Source organism: Oreochromis aureus, linkage group 11 (assembly GCF_013358895.1).
Source record: "Oreochromis aureus strain Israel breed Guangdong linkage group 11, ZZ_aureus, whole genome shotgun sequence".
In the NCBI taxonomy this organism is placed as follows: domain Eukaryota; kingdom Metazoa; phylum Chordata; class Actinopteri; order Cichliformes; family Cichlidae; genus Oreochromis; species Oreochromis aureus.
In genome coordinates this window covers 38,659,857-38,676,519 of record NC_052952.1, presented here as the reverse complement: position 1 = coordinate 38,676,519, position 16,663 = coordinate 38,659,857, and the positions used below count along the sequence as shown (strand labels likewise).

At 48.2% G+C, this 16,663-nt stretch overlaps 1 protein-coding gene across 1 annotated transcript; it reads right to left on the bottom strand.

The window, feature by feature from the left end:
- Nucleotides 1–10,630: 10,630 nt before the first annotated feature.
- On the bottom strand, nucleotides 10,631–12,052 carry gbp (glycogen synthase kinase binding protein). The gene has a single exon (XM_031748633.2). It carries the CDS (start codon nucleotides 11,541–11,543, stop codon nucleotides 11,091–11,093), a length of 453 nt encoding a protein of 150 aa, XP_031604493.1. The 5' UTR covers nucleotides 11,544–12,052; the 3' UTR covers nucleotides 10,631–11,090.
- Between the last annotated feature and the right edge of the window lie 4,611 nt (nucleotides 12,053–16,663).

Below are 16,663 nucleotides of genomic sequence, written 5' to 3'. Positions count from 1 at the left end.
ACAACAACTGCAAGTGTCCAGAGTGAGGACAGACTGAGGGACCCACTGCTGCACATCATCTGTGAGGCTTTGCACCCCTGATGATCCACCAGGACAAACTCAGCAGTGTGTGAGGAAGAGGAGGAGGAAGAGCCAGCAGCAGCTGACAGATGGAGAGAATAGACAGACTGTTCCCTGTTTGTGAAGGACTGCTAGGAAAGTTTAACATAACTAATTGTCTGTCCTGAATCAGTCTTATTAGGTAATGTTCAAATAATGTTATCATCCCAGTGTTTTCAGTGTGGGAGAAAGTACTCAGGGCCTTCAAGTTACACACTATGAAAGGCAGCAACAAGTTTAATATTCAGAAACCTAAAGTATGTATCAGCAGCAGAATGGAGCTAAAAATAAATGTTTGTTTCAGTTCTATGAAGCTTTGAGTATTTTGGATTAGTAGCACTGCTGTGTTTGTTGCATCATATTGCTGTAATTGTTTATATGCTTTATATATTCTGAGCTAAGTTGATCTATAGTGTTACATCATATTCTATAAGGATGTTATGTGTTTGTAGACTTTCTGCCCAGTTTGACCCATTTAGCAGAAGTCAGCCTGTTTAAGGCTCTGATATCTATTCTGTATGACTTAAAGCAGTTATGACATGGTCTGATTTTCTCACCCAATAAAGGAATATTTCATATATCAGTCTGATCTTCATTCTATCAGAAACAGTTATCACAGCTCGTACATTTTCTTTTTACACATGTATGTAAGCATTGAGCCAAATTTAGTAATGCCAACATACCGAAGGAACAACATTTGTCTCATATAATACATCTGTATATACACTGTCAGAGATATTTGTCTTTGAGTGAAGATTTAAGGTGATAGGAAATATAAATAACTGCAACTTGAATCTTTACTGAAGCTCAGTATATGACACAGAGTTCACTCACATGTGCTGTACCTGCACATGTGATGTGGCAATAAGAGTGATTTGATTTGAGAGTTCAAACTCACTGCTGTAATAACTAATCATGATTAATATAATAACTATAATATTGGCCATATTATATTTACATTACCACAGTGAGATGACTTTAGTCTCATGAACAACATTAGCTAATTGTTATTTACTAACTAATCTTAAAATGACTGTTCAGTACAGAAATGAAGTCCAACAATGATGTTTTACAGCTTCAGATTCTTATCAAATCAAAGAAATCTCATATAAAAACAAACAAATGAACAAAATATGTTCTCCTTCATTTCTGTCAAACAAAGCTGTTTGAAACGTTTCCAGCTGTTAGTATCATGGTTGCTAGGCAACCTGGGCAGCGCGACGGAGCCTAGACCGTCCCATTTCACAAGCCTCTCACTTCCGGTCTCAGTGGTGTTTGAGTACGTGGCCCTTGTGGACCATTAAGGCTGCGTACTTTATGGCTGCAGCCCCTGAATTGGGATACAGTCACATAGGCTACGTTCACACTGCAGGTCTTAATGCTCAATTTCGATTTTTTGATCAAATCCGATTTTTTTGTCTGCTTGTTCACACTACAAAGAAAATGTGACAGCAAACGCGCTCTAGTGTGAACGCTCAAAGCGGCCTGCATGCGCAAAAGAAGACGTCACACACAACGCGCTCTGTTTAGACCCAGAGCAAACAGTATTGTTTGACTGATGGCCCTTAATATAAAGACTTCGGACTTTACGTTTCCCAGTTTTTGCTTTAAGTTATTTTGTTATTTACATAATAATGTAAATAACCTAATAATGATCCTTATTGCTGTTTTAGAGGAGCGGTGCTTCAAAGGATAATCTGCAGATTTCTGTCAGAATCTGCAGATTATACAGTACAAATAAAATGTTCACGTTGTCTTCCCAACAGTTTCACTAACATCTACACTGGATGGCCAGGAAGCCTTCGCGATGTCTTCTCCGGCGCTGATTGGCGTCTGTCTTGTGTCAGTGACGTAAAAGACGGATTTAATGCGACATGACCGTTCAAACAGCAGTCGCTTTCTAACACATCGGATATGTATCGGATTCAGTACCACATATGAAAGTGACCCAGATCGGATTTGTGCCGTTCACACTGTCATACCATGATCGGATATGGGTCGCATAGGGTCAGAAAAGTCGGATTTGATGCGCTTTCGCCTGCAGTGTGAACGTAGCCTTAGTGAGTGAAGACAAAACACCCAGTGCATCATGGGAATCCCCGGCAGCCTACAACTATTGCAGCATAACTAAGGGAGGATTCAGGGTCACCTGGTCCAGCCCTAACTATATGCTTTAGCAAAAAGGAAAGTTTGAAGCCTAATCTTGAAAGAATCCACGATGATGGTGAAGATGATAATGATGGTGATGATGATGATGATGTTGATGGTGATGATGATGCAGATGATGATGATGATGATGATGATGATGGAGATGATAATGATGATGATGATGATGATGATGGAGATGATAATGATGATGATGATGATGGAGATGATGATGATGGTGATGATGGAGATGATGATGATGATGTGGTGATGATGATGATGATGATGGAGATGATGATGATGGTGATGATGATGGAGATGGTGGTGATGATGATGATGATTATGATTATGATGATGGTGATGATGATGATGGAAATGGAGATGATGATGGAGATGATGATGATGGAGATGGTGGTGATGATGATGATGATGATGATTATGATGATGGTGATGATGATGATGGAAATGGAGATGATGATGGAGATGACGATGATGATTATGATGAGGATGATGATGGTTGTTATGATGGTATTGTTATCAGTCACCGAGTGGACTTGTGCAAAATCTAAATCAAAGGCTCATTTTTGTTCATTCATGGATTCAGCTCCGCCTTCTCATACAAAACGACAGAAATACAAGTAAACTGTGAATAACGTGTCGGACTCGGTTTAATCTGGAATGATTAAAATCATGAGCATGGATAAAATCTCAGTGTTAGGGGTTAGAACATCCATGATCTGAGTTCATCTTCAGATCATGGATGTTCTTCAGAAACTCTCCTGCTGATGGTCGGGGGAGGAGCATGAAGTGAAGCACAGCAAAGCTGCTGAACCTCGGAGCCAGAGGAACGCTGACGCTGTGCAGCTCCACTGCAAACACTCTGAGGCCGCTGGATGAAAAACAGGAGCAGTTAAATCATTTCAGCCAACAGGATGAAGGTCCTCACATCTGGAAACATTTTCAGGAAGTCGCAGGCTCTGTCGTCAGAGGCGCTCCAAGTGTTTCTTCTGCTCGCCTGATGATCAGAGTGTCACGGCAGTTTACCTTCGAGCTGTTTTATGTCCCTCTGTAATGAAGCACAGACAGTCTTGCTGTAGTGAGGTTAGGGGCCGTCTGAGCGAAACAGGAAGTGTATCCACCTAAAAACCACAACCAAACTCCAGAAGCTGAGAGCTGAGGGTGAATCTGATGCTGCGTTTGCTCTTCCTCTGCTCATGTGCAGCCCAATTAAATGCAGAGACTCCAGGACGTAGATGGTGACAGACAAGCTTCCCTTCAAAGAGCCAAACAGAATCAGAATCAGCATACTTTATTAATCCCTAAGGAAATGATGTGGGTTACAGTTGTTCCAGTACAGTAACAGAAACAGACTAAACTATTTAACAATGCAGTATGTTACAGATTTAAGAAATAGCACTATATATACAAATCACTCAGTGATAAATATCAAGGACTGACAGCAACATTACTGAGTAGAAAAGAACGTGTGTAAAAAGGCTGCAACTATTGCAGTGTTTACAGTGTGTTAGGTGGTGGAGTTGTACAGGGAGATGGCCACAGGCAGGAATGACTTCCTGTGTCGTTCAGTGGTGCATTATGGGTAATCTCAGTCTCTCACTGAGCATGTTCCTGTCCTTATCTTGGACAACATCCACCTCTCAGACACCACCCTAACAGAGTCCAGCTCCGTCCCCACAGTATTACTGGCCTTGTGATCAGTTTATTGAGTCTGTTGGCGTCTGCTACCCTCAGCCTGCTGTCCCAGCATGCAACAGGACAGAGGATAGCACTGACCACAACAGACTCACAGAAAATCCTGAGCATTGTTTGACAGATGTTGAAGGACCTCACGATGACTCTGGCCCTTCCTGTAGAGCAGTGCTGTTTTTAACCCAGTGCAGTTTGTTGTCTATGTATACTCTGAGGTATTTAAAGTCCTCCACAACGTTCCTTCCTAATAAAACTGAATTGAATGGGGACATGCTGGTGGTGAACCACGCCGTCAACATGATGATGGAGGTCAGACCTGAGGTGTCCCGAAGCTGCGAACGGGGGCTGGAACCAGCCCACTCCGCAGATTCAGTCACAGAAACAAAAAATTGGAGGTAAAACGAGGTCAGGCAGGTCACAGGGAGAGAGAGTCGTGATTGGCTCGTTTAGAGAGGCGAGCAGCAACCCTCTCTGAGGTAGGAGGCTTCGCCGGTGAGACAAGCAGAGGATGGAGACGAGGACGAAGGCTCAGCACTTTGTGGGTCATCCTGCTGTTTGACGCTCTGATGAGCTCGATGGGACGAAAAGCAGCAATTATTAAACTAAAGGATGGAACAGTGTCTCAGGGAACGTCACTCCCAGTATTCCCAGAATTCCCAGAGTGGGATGCCTCATTAGCCCAGTTCTGTGAAAGGCGTAAAGCGTCCCGTGCAGCTGAGAGACAGCTGAAGCAAAAATGTCTTAGACTGGACGGAAACATTTCTGTTTCCTGTCCGCGTGGCGTTTTCAGGAGGCGACCATGAACATGCGCTCTGAGAACATCAGCTCTTTGTTTCTGCCTGACAACACTCCGGACCTCTGATAGATGACAGACCCCAGCGTCTGAGCCGCTGCAGCAGGAAGTCCTGCGGTGTTAAATGTCAGCCTGTGGCAGGAATAAACATCCTGGAGTGCATCATCACAGAGTGAGCGCGCGGAGCAGCGAGCTCCGCCTCCGCCCTTCAGCCGGAGCTGATGGAGAGGCAACAGCAGCGGAATCTGTTCACTGTCAGCCCGACAGACGCTGGTCTGCACACGCTCACGGGTCGACGCGACACAGGATACAGGATACCTGAACTGGTGCTGCGATGCGATTAAAGTCCAGCACAGAGCTTCTGTTTCTGCAGCAGCGCCCACAAAGAAGCCGATGTGTCAGAGCCAAGCCGTCGGCGATGGCAAGGTGGCCCCTCCATCTTTGATATACAGGCTGTGGTTGAGACACAGCACGTTTTATATTTAAACGTGAGGGGCGGGCTGGGTCTGCTCTCATCCTCACTGCAATCGGGTCAGAGTGGCGGAGCATCATCAGAGCTTCATCGGACGCTGACGGAGGCGCAGAAGAAGAAAGCTGTAAATATTTGATGCCGCTCATCTCAGAGAGGAAACTGACTCCTCTCCATCCTCCGTCACAGCTGCTCCTCAGCGGAGCGGCTCAAAACCTTCATCCTGCAAAGTTTTTAAATATCCTTGATTTAAAGTCCGAATTTCCACTGAACATTAAAGGGCCCAGGCAGCAGGGTTGGCAGTTTGATTCTCGGCCTGTGCCTAAGCTAAAGGGTGTTTGGGTAAGATGCTGGCAGGTTCAAGCTGCTGAAAGGTCTCATTTGTTGTGCTTTGATATTCCTCAGAGGATCGACTCGTGTCAGAGACACTGACATCACATCAGCGGCACAAAGCACCGTTTCAAACTCCCAGCATCCTTTGCATGATGTTTCCATCGGGGGAGGCTTTGCTTTATCAGACACTCATTGTCTGCTTCATGCTGACATTGTTAGAGTTCCCTGCTAGTGTACTTGAGCATACAAGTACATACAGTAAATATAGTGTGTATATACTGCATACTGACGTCTTGCAGACTCTGTTTTCATTATTTAAAAACATGCTGCTGATTCTTTTAACTCTTTAAAACCAGCAGGCTTGAACAGGTCAGCTTTTACTCTGAAGGTCTGTCTGCTTACATCCTGTCTGTTCAGGGTTCTCTGATGTCATGTCTCTCGTCACAGAGTAAACAGCGTTTTGTGTCCCAAACATTAAAGTAAACACGAGTGCAGCTGGCAGCCAAACTCTGAGTGACTCACGCCGCACATCAAAGTGAATTTAGTGCTGCTCGTCCCTGCGGAGCTCTCTCTGCTTCAGTCCTAAAATATCTGCTGCGATAGGCGCCGTCGCTCACAGGCAGAACTTCGTTTCATCATTCGCTGCATCCTGACGAGCACCGGCTGCTTCAACACCACCAACAATCAATAAAAAGTGAGGGTTCAGCCCCGGTCATACCACCATGCTTCCTTTGCCTGTCATTAATGCTTCTTCCAGTCATGTTCACCTTTGCAAACCTAAATCAGCTGTTTGGACGACCCGCTGCTAAGAGCGAGTCAGTCAGTAATCCCAGTTTTCAACATAACTGATGTGTTTTTAACGATGGACGCTTGATCAAACCCGAGGCAGAGGATCAGTCACGCCGACCACGAGTTTACAAAGTAAGCGAAGAACAAAGCAGAGAAGCACAGCGAGCATTAAAGGTTCTGACTCATACAAATCCTCAGTGTGCTGTGCAGAACACGGGGCCTGAAACGGCCCCCCGAGGTGCCGAAGGTCCAATAATACAGTCCACGACATCTGTAGCCTGTCACTGCTGTGTGAGGGCAGGACGTTCAGACTGACAGCTGACCTATCACCACTGAGAACACGCAGCAGCGACGCTGCTTCATCACTCTCCTCGCTGAGGTTCAGGTAATGTGCAGTTGAACCTGTACCACCGAGTCGCCACGAGACACCCTGTCTTATTTGTCAGGGATGAACCCAAAGCCTCAGCATGGGTGCGCTGTGACATCATCACAGGAAGAGCCCCGGACTCGTTTCACTGTTAGCTCTCCAACAGAGAGAAGCGTGTTCCTTCAGTGTGCTGGCACTGAAGGGCACAGCCTTGGTTCAGCACTCAGGTTCCTTCAGTCAGTGACGACAGCAGTGTGTGATTGAGCTGCAGTGATCCACAGCTGTCCCGTCTCTACTTTCTCATCATTTAACTGTTTCTATTATAAAATACATCTTGATATTCTATCTCGTGTGTTCATGACTTGATTCTTGATGTCAGTCAGCTGAGGACTCACCACCATCAGCCGTCAGCTCTACTTCTGACCCTGCAGTGACCTTTAGCACAGTTTAATCATGTGACCTGTGTCAGCTCACCTGTAGCAGATCAGGTGTTCAGAGGTGGTAGGACAGAAGCTTCGTGGTGTCGTGCTGCCCTCTGGTGTCCGCATCCAGTCATTGCACTGCAGAGCCTTTACATTACGTTTCATTGGTTGGATTCAGTCTGAACTCCATTAGAATACAAACTCTGACCTCAGGTGATGAAGTCTTCGTCTGATGAAACATCATCATCATCATTTCTGTGCTTCATCAGCTGCTGGAGAACTTCACCTGGAGACAGCTGTGCATCACTGCAGAGCCTCCGGACCACCGGTGCCACAGCCCGCCAGCTCCTCATGCCCCCTCACTCATGTCCACACTCACCACATAAACATCCTCCATGTCTGCAGGATCTGAGTCCACAGGTTTGGTACGGTGGCAGTCACAGCCAGAGGGTCAGAGCATCGGCCAGGATGCCTCCTGCACCCTCCACAGTCGTGTTCTGGGAGGAGAGCTGTGCGGCCATCATCACCATCATCATCATCACCATCACCACTGAGTTAATGTAATCCATGCATTGTGGTACGTCCTGAGATTTGATTTTCACCCAGGTGTCATCCACATATCTGAACCAATGGCTTGGTGGTGTTCCAGGGTAGGATAGCAAAGCCCTCTTTTCCACTTCTTCCATTTACAAATTGGCCACGATGGGTGAAACTGGGGAGCCCATGGCACACCCATGTTACTGCCTGTAGTACTGACCCTTGGATGTGAAATAGGTGGAATGAAGACACAGTTCAAACACACTTGGTTGATACTGAGAGCGGTCCTGTTGCTGAGGTTGGGCTCATCCTGTAATCTCTTACGAACTACCTCCAATGCTTCCGTGACTGGGATGCAAGTGAAGAGAGATGTAACATCGTACGAGACCATTGTTTCATCTGCCTCCATAATGACATCTCTCACCTTCTCAACACAATCCAAAGTGTTCTGGATGTTCAGGTGTTCAGAGGTGCCTACCAGCGGGTTGAGGGTCGAAGCCAGAAACTTTCAGATGCTATAGGTCAGCAGTCCCTAACCTTTTTTGCACCACAGACCAGTTTATGACCGAGAATATTTTCACGGACCGGCCTTTAAAGTGTCGCGGATAAATACAACGAAATAAAACCAGTACCAAACTGGTACCAAAAAAGGAAGATTTATTCATAACACACGGGAAAAGACCCAGGGAAACCGAGTTAACAATAAAAAAATAACGATAAAAATCGATAAAAACCCTGAAAACCATAAATTTCAAGCCTCAGCTATCATGGCCTGGCACCAAAAGATTCACGGACTGGTACCGGTCTGTGGTCCAGGGGTTGGAAACCGCTGTTACAGGTGACCGAGTCGATCATACAGATAATCGGTCTTAAAGGTGCACCCTGTTTATGAATCTTCAGTAAACCATACACAGCAGCTGTTAGTCAGTCTGCTGGTTTCAGTCATTGTGCAGATGTCCTGTTTATTAGGTTGGAAACCTGCAGTCAGCTGAGAATGAAGAAGTCACCTGATGATGATGAACACACTACGTCACATGACCAGAATCAACTTTTTCATGCTCAGTTTACTCAGAAGTAGGGATGGGTATCGAAAACCGGTTCTTGTTGAGAACCGGTTCCCACTGTTTCAATTCCTTGGAATCGTTTGCCATTTTTGCAAACGATTCCAGTCGCCCCGAATGACGTCATCACGTTGCGGAGCGTCGGAGCGTACCTGGCAGGAAACACGGCGCCTAAGCGGCTCAAACGCTTAAAAGTTTGTTTATACTTTACGAGAATGGATGACAACAGGGCAACTTGCAATACTTGCAAAGTAGATATTTCATTAAGGGAGGAAACACTACGAATATGCAAAAGCATTTGCTCACAAAACACGCGATGAACTTAAACGAATGTCGTTAATTCCGCTCCGGACTCGTGAATCTCAACCCAGCAGCAGCAGCGGTAACGTTTGCACGTCATCTCCCGTTAATGCGGCAGGTAAATAATCAACTAACAGTGCATATTATGTTAGCGCGATCTGCCTTATTCCAAAACCTGCCATTACTGTGCATTTAGGTGACCATGATGAGACAGACAGAGTCTGGCTGGCGCTCGCTGGCAGTTGTCGCTGCAGTCTACCGGTAGCGTCTCTTTTCAGGCCCGCATGTCACCGAGCAGTTTGTGGTCAAAACCTTGCAGCCATTTGTCACAGCAGATGGTAAGTGAATGTGTTTAATTGTAGGCAGGGACATTACTGGATATTCTTGTGTAATTGCTACAGAATAATTTATGTTATACTTTGTTATTGCTACAGAAGAATATTTATTTTATTATTTTACGTTTACAATTTTCCCCGGGGACCCTGTGACACCCCATTGAAGAGCCGTAGGCTGTGGATCTCTTAAGATCTCACTGTTGGGTTTGTAAGGCCATGTTACTCCTAAATTTCTATCTTGTTGAAAGAGGAGATATAAAACAGTTCTAAGCTAATCGACCTTAGTGTTCTCCTTTTTAAAAACAAGAATCGATAAGAGAATCGAATCGTTAAAATCTTATCAATACCCATCCCTACTCAGAAGATCATTTAACTTCTCACTCTCCTTTTTACTTAAAGATTCTTTATTGAGTTTTTATTTTATTGCAATGTTTTGTTTGTTCCTAATATTTATTCTTTTCACCCTTTAACATTTTTACTGTGTGTTATTGATCTTTATTTTCTCTTTTATTCCAGTTAATTGGCCATTTTTTTCTTTTTGAGTTATTTTCTTCTGTCGGATTGTTTGATGTCCTACTTTTATTATTTAAAGTTGGATTTTCCTCCTGGCTTCTGCAAAACAGAAAATTTGTGATAAATTAAGTAACTTTCTTGAATTTCTTCTCCATGGGTCTGTTGGACCTGCTGCTGTGAGGACTCCATGAAGTAACAGAGCAGGAACAGCAGGGGGCGCCACAGCCCGCAAGACCCACAGCCCACCACAGGTAAACATGTTTTTCTGCTGGAGTCACCCTGCTGTGACACGGGGGTGGGGGGTATTTATAGGCTGATAATGACGCGCACACACACACTCAGTGTGTGTGTGTGTGTGTGTGTGTGTGTGTGTGTATGCAGGCTCATTACTGAGCTTTTAACCATCAGACTTGTGCAGTTAGAATCAAACATCTATTGGCTTGTCTGGACCATGTGGCAGGTTAAACCAGCAGGTGTGGTCAGAGGGTCCGAGGGAGTCTCTTCCTACAGGAGGTCCACAGAGGAGGGCTGAAAGCCCTGGGAGTGTCCTGCTTCCAGCCCCAGAACTTTCAGACCTAGAAAAAAATTCAACGTGTTTCCAGGTTTATTTACTGATGTGAGATCAGCTGATTTCACATCAGCAACACCTGTCTGAAGCTACCTGTGCCAATCAGCTGATGGGTCTGTCCAATCAGTGTGTTTGTCCAGGTGTGATTAAGCACTGCCAGCCCTCTGACAAAGACACTCTGCACAGGTGTGGAAAAACAGGTGAGTTTATTAAGACAACAAAAGCCTGAATACTCAGGAACGGCAGGTACTCCGGTACGGAGCAGAGGCATTCTTCACACAACAAAAAGTACAACAACACAACTCCTGCTGGGAGTTCCCACAGGTGAGAGCACCTGAGCCCACACAGGCCTGAAGGGCAGTCCCGGCCCCCTACCTGTGCAGGTAAAACCCCACCATGAGACTGTAAACAAGCCCAGCTGCTCACTTCTTGTCTCTGAGTCCACGTGAAGCAGAGAGCAGCCACATGTGTGCCTCATAGCAACCTCACCTTTACCTGGCGTCAAGGTGAGCACCCCCCCCCAAACATAAACATCATTAGCATGGCTGAGCTAGCTGCCGGCCTCGCGACCAAACGAAGAAATTAGAAAAAGTCCGAGAAGAGTTTCCGGTGAGCGGCTCAGGTGTGAGTCCGTGCCCGGTGCCCGGGCTCAGTCCCCGCAGTCCGCGGACAGCTGCAGGCGCCTCACGGCCTCCTTGATCAGGTTCCCGGAGAGCAGCAGCTCCTGCAGCAGCCGGTGCGGGTCGTCCTCCGGCCCGCCGAGCCGCTTCCGGTTCCAGGGGCGGATCCGGTCCCAGTCCGAGTCTCCGGAGCTGGGCACGCCGTACGGGCTTGGCCTGCCGGCAGCCCGCGACCCCCGGCGGCTCCGGAGCCGCATGCAGCAGCTGGTCCGCGCCTGCGCTGGAGCCCCCGCGCCGCCGGCCGCCGGTTTGGTCCCGGGGCCGCCAGCGAGGCCGTGCAGACGGCTCACCGACACCGACGTCTGGGCGGAGCCGTGCAGCTGCAGCGCCTCTCCGATCCGCGTCACCAGCGCGTCCACCTCGGCCGAGTCCACGGTCACCGACTGCTCCAACAGCAGGTAATCCTGCTTCCGGCACGGCATGGCGGCTGTCCTCCGTCCGGTCCTTCTTTGTGTTGCTGCGGGTCGGTGCTGTGTGGGTGCTCGGTGTCCTCGCTGCTCTCTCAGTTCATTTGTAAACAATGGCTGACGCGCTGCGGACTGTACCAAAAGCCCCGCAGTGGCGGGGGGGGGGCGGGGCGAACCCAAACACGGAGCCGGTCCGACAGCGCGTCGCCGAGGCTCCGGTTCGCTCTTTATCCACTCAGGCGCGCTCCCGCTGCTCTGGTGCCGAAACTCCGGATGAAACCACCGGAGCCGCGCGAAACGAGGGCTTCCTGCCTCCCCCCCGGCCCCGCGCGCATTGGGCCGCTCTGCCCTCGCGGACGTTACATAACGGCGCGTGTGCAGGCAAAACAAACAAAGGCCCGAGTCCGTGTGACACTCACAGAGAAGCACGGGCACACGCCACCCCCCTGCTGTCTGCTAGCCCGTGCGCGTTCACGAGTCCACTGAAGTGTGGGAGCCTTCAGGTGAAGGTGGCACGCGCTTCTGCACCTGTATAAAATCATCCCGGAGTATTTCCGGTTTGTCTTCCTGTCCCCCATTCAATAAACTTTATTAACATGGCGGGAAACTCAGGTCACTGTTATTAGGGTGGAGGCCCCCAAAATCGGCGCGCGCGCGTGTGTGGGAACACGGTGTACGTTTGTTTCTAAGAAGTAGCAGCCGGTCTGAACCTGATGCTCCGTCACCAACGAGCCTCACCACCGTAAAAGGAGCTACTATCACTGCAGACACGTGGTGCAGAAGCCAATCAGAGCACTCGGCTGAGGTTTCCTCCGTGTGTGTGTGTAAAAACAGTCACCACTTCCTGAAACAGCAGCACATTCTTTGGCTCTGAGTGTGTCTTTGAACCGTGTTTAAATAAAGCACACGCTGTAAACGAGCCGTTTCAGGCTGTGAGCCAATGAAGTTTATTTGAAGCGTGTAATCAGCAGAGCAGCGATGAAGTCACTCTCAGTTCAGGTGAGCAGGTGAAACACAGGTATCCTTCACCTGTCTGCCGTCCTCTGATGAACGCACTGAGCTTATCACGATCCCGCTGTCCTCACTCATACCTGAGCTCGGCAGCGGGCGTCCATGTTGCTACACGTTCTAACATACATGTTGTTGAACATGTATGTTAGCAGACAGCGTTCTCTCAGAACACAGCAGCCTGCAGGAGAACGTTCCGCAGGAACAGCTCTCTACTCTCCCACGGGTGCTCGACTCAGCCTGTCCGAGACTCTCAAGGTTTCGTTCAGCCCAAGCAGCGATGACCTCACAGTGAGGCATCGTAAACGGTGTTTGAAGACTTTCACGCAGCACGCTCTGCCACCTGTTCCACCTGTGTCCCGTCAGACGATCCGATTGGTCAGGGTTAGGTTTAGACGTTGGAGTGGGTGGGCCCTGCTAGCACCACTGCGCTAACATCAGTACTGATGCCTTCGTGTTTTCATGCTTTCATGCTTACTGCTGCCATGGTTACTGCTGACCAATCATAGTTCTCCCACAGATATCCAAGCCCCTCCTTTCTGTGCATCACAGTCACAGTCACCTGGGGACTGTCACGTGTCCGCTACATCACCACGACAACGTCCCCAAACTCTGACGTGCCCAAACAATGACATCGCCAAACGACAGACTGGGAGGATGTAACATGGATGCTCTGAAACTGAACTCAGCGCAGAAACATTTGAAATCTTCATTCTTATGAGAGACCTGTAAATCACAAGGCCTCACCAGTGAGGTTTCACAGCCAGCTCCGCCCCTCGCTCATCACCTCCGATTTGAAAACACAGACATGGCGAGGGCAGTGTTTTTTGTAACTGGCTGAAATCAGGTTTGTGTGTAACGCTGGATTTTCAGAGTAAAAGTAGGACCTTCAGAGTGAATCAGTTAGCCCAGCCTCCTGTCGGCACTCAGGTATAACATGTTTATTACATGTTTATAAAAACAGGGTCAGACTGAAAATGAGAGCTAGCTGTGATGAAAGGATGTCCTCGCAAGTGAAAGTTTCACATGGAGGCGTGTTCATGCCGACAGCAGAAAAACTCCCACTGTTAACGTGAAATGTGCACCAAAGCGGCGCGCCGAGTGCTTCCTGTCTGCATGTGAACACCTAAGTGAGGCTGTTTCAGAGGTCGCCTCCTCTGCTGCAGCCAGCGAGGGTTTGGATGTGCGCTCCTCCCAGGATCAGCGGGTCCACCTCGGAGCCGGCCGACATTAGAACACCCAGAGACCAAAGGAGCGGCTGCTTCGCACCGTGAACATGCTAACGTTAACACAGGAGTCTGTGGGGACTGACTCACTGCTGCCTCTGCTGGGCACCAGAGGAACTGCAGGGCTGGTGGTTTATTCTAGGCTGGTTTCATGGAAACTAAAATAATCGTTTTAGCAGTTGAAACTTGAGAACCATGCCAGAGCGCCCCCTAGGTGAACTGCAAAGTTACTGACAGGAAGCGCTGCTGTGTTAAACGCGGTGCTTTCTTGGTGCTGACTGGAGGATTCATTTCAATGAATTTGTTTTTGAATCCCAGGTTTGGACCCAGTCAGCTCCTGGTTCACAGTGTGGGTTGTGTTTGGTTCCCTCCTGCTGGCTGTGGTCATCGCCCCCCGCCCTGCCCCCACTACAGGCGGTGCTAAATGGCGAGGCCGCAGAAAAGAAAACAGGCCTTTGAGCCAGAGGATCAACTTTGATAGCAGTGGGAGCGCCGCCAGCAGCTCGGGTTCACCGAGTTTGTTTCCTCATTCAGAGAGAGGGGGATGCCCCCCCGCTCCACGAGGAATGTGAGGAGGCTGCACATGGCAGGAAGTGATATCACAGAATTTATGAGCCGCTGCAGTTGTAAACACAGAGAAGGCGAGGCGAGCAGAAAGCAAACAAACTTCAGCTTTACTCAGGCAGCCAAAAGTCTGTGGACACCCATCTCTCTTTCAACGTGCACTAAGCCCCCAGATCAGTTGACTCCACCCCCACCCCACTCACACTCTGGGGCGGTGAGGTCAGAGCCCAGATGGAGACGGCAGCTGATATCTGTTTCCTGTCAGTCAGACCGAAAACAAACACGTCACATGACTCCCATTAAATCCTCTCATTACAGCAGATTAGCGGCTCGCCCGCTCTTCGCTCTGGGCGACAGACATTGCATCACACACACAGATACCTGCTAATCAGCACCATCCAATCAAAACCCTCGAATTTCACTCATTAAAACCGTAGCTCAGCTTTCTCAGGCGCTCCGTTAATACAGTAACCTCACAGCAGCCGTGTCAATGGTCAGAGGAGGCTCCAACAGCACAAACACGGTCCAGACGGCTAATAGCTACAGCCGCCTGTCAGTCAAAGAGGCCACGCCCCTAATAATGCACACAGATGAGTTGTTGAAACCTCCTCCCCCGCACAGGTGTTATGAAGGTGGAAATCATCCAGAGAAAGGAGCAGCGTCTGCTTCAGACTGTAAACATGTTTATTTGAACATGGATGTCTGTGGGGCCTGACTCACTGCTGCCTCTGCTGGACACCAGAGGAACTGCATTGAGCTCCCATCCCCACAGATCCTGACTGAAGCGGTCACGCTGAGGTGAAGCCTCTGAGTAAACTCTGTCATTATGTACAGTGGACGTTTAATGACTGTCATTAAATCGCAGTCGGCCCCGCCCTCCTGCTGGTGTCGCCATGTTTGTACTGAAGTCAGCGTTTCCATCAGGCTGAAGCTGAACCCTGTACTCTGCACAAGTAAAAACATGGATTACATAACCATACATAAAACTGCCACACACACCACGTGCTTCGTGTGTGAGCGTGGATGTAGGTGAGAAGTGAGGGGTTCTCCTCAGCAGCCCCGGGGCACTGTGGGATTGATAAACAGAGCTGATATGACTGATGGGGCAACACCTCACACCCCTCTGACTCTGTCTACAGTTACATAACACGCCCTGGGTATGTATGCATACGTGTGTGAACACACCCTGCACGTTGAGCTTTCTCAGTGACACACACGGTGTCAGATGGAGGGTCTGAGAAGACGTTCCTCACCTGCTCTGAAGGGTTTTTAAGGTGGACTGCTCATTTTGTTGTCAAACCCTATCAGAGCAGCTTTGCATGACTCACAGTTCACAATAATGCTTCTTTATTTGACACTGCTGCTCTATCCAGCCCCTCAGTTCCCGCTCTGTCTAAAACCAGGATAAAGACATGCTGTGGAAGAGAGACAGAGATTAATAACAGATATGATTCAATGCAGAGAGGTCTATTAACACATAGTGAGTGAAGAAGAAACACTGAGTGCATCATGGGAATCCCCGGCAGCCTACACCTATTGCAGCATAACTAAGGGAGGATTCAGGGTCACCTGGTCCAGCCCTAACTATATGCTTTAGCAAAAAGGAAAGTTTGAAGCCTAATCTTGAAAGTAGAGATAGTGTCTGTCTCCTGAATCCAAACTGGAAGCTGGTTCCACAGAAGAGGGGCCTGAAAACTGAAGGCTCTGCCTCCCATTCTACTTTTAAATACTCTAGGAACAACAAGTAGGCCTGCAGAGCGAGAGCGAAGTGCTCTAATAGGGTGATATGGTACTACAAGGTCATTAAGATAAGATGGGGCCTGATTATTTAAGACCTTGTATGTGAGGAGCAGGATTTTGAATTCAATTCTGGATTTAACAGGAAGCCAATGAAGGGAAGCCAAAACAGGAGAAATCTGCTGTCTCTTTCTCTCTCTTGCTCTCTGAAGACAATAATAGAGAAAAAACCGCAGTAATCATATGAAACCTCCAACTGAACCACTCTCAGGGAGCGGCGGCCTTCTGTCGTGACCGGTTGGGGTGAGAGAAAGAAGACAGGACTGTGGAAGGGAGCAATAGTGTTTTATGGTCTACAGAACTCGAAACGTTTGGATCATCTGAATGAAGCTGTGTCTGAAGCTCACACTCAAACCTGCAGGACACACCTGGCTTAGAAAACAGCTTCTGATCAGCCATGCTGAGGCCGAGCGTGTGTGTGTGTGTGTGTGTAAGGACTAGAGATGGACCGATCCGATATTACGTATCGGTATCGGTCCGATACTGATCTGAATTACTGGATCGGATATCGGAGAGAAATAAAGAATGTAATCCGATCCA

Coding starts and splice junctions, on each gene's coding strand:
- gbp (XM_031748633.2), bottom strand. CDS start 11,543: ATGCCGTGCCGGAAGCAGGATTACCTGCTGTTGGAGCAGTCGGTGACC.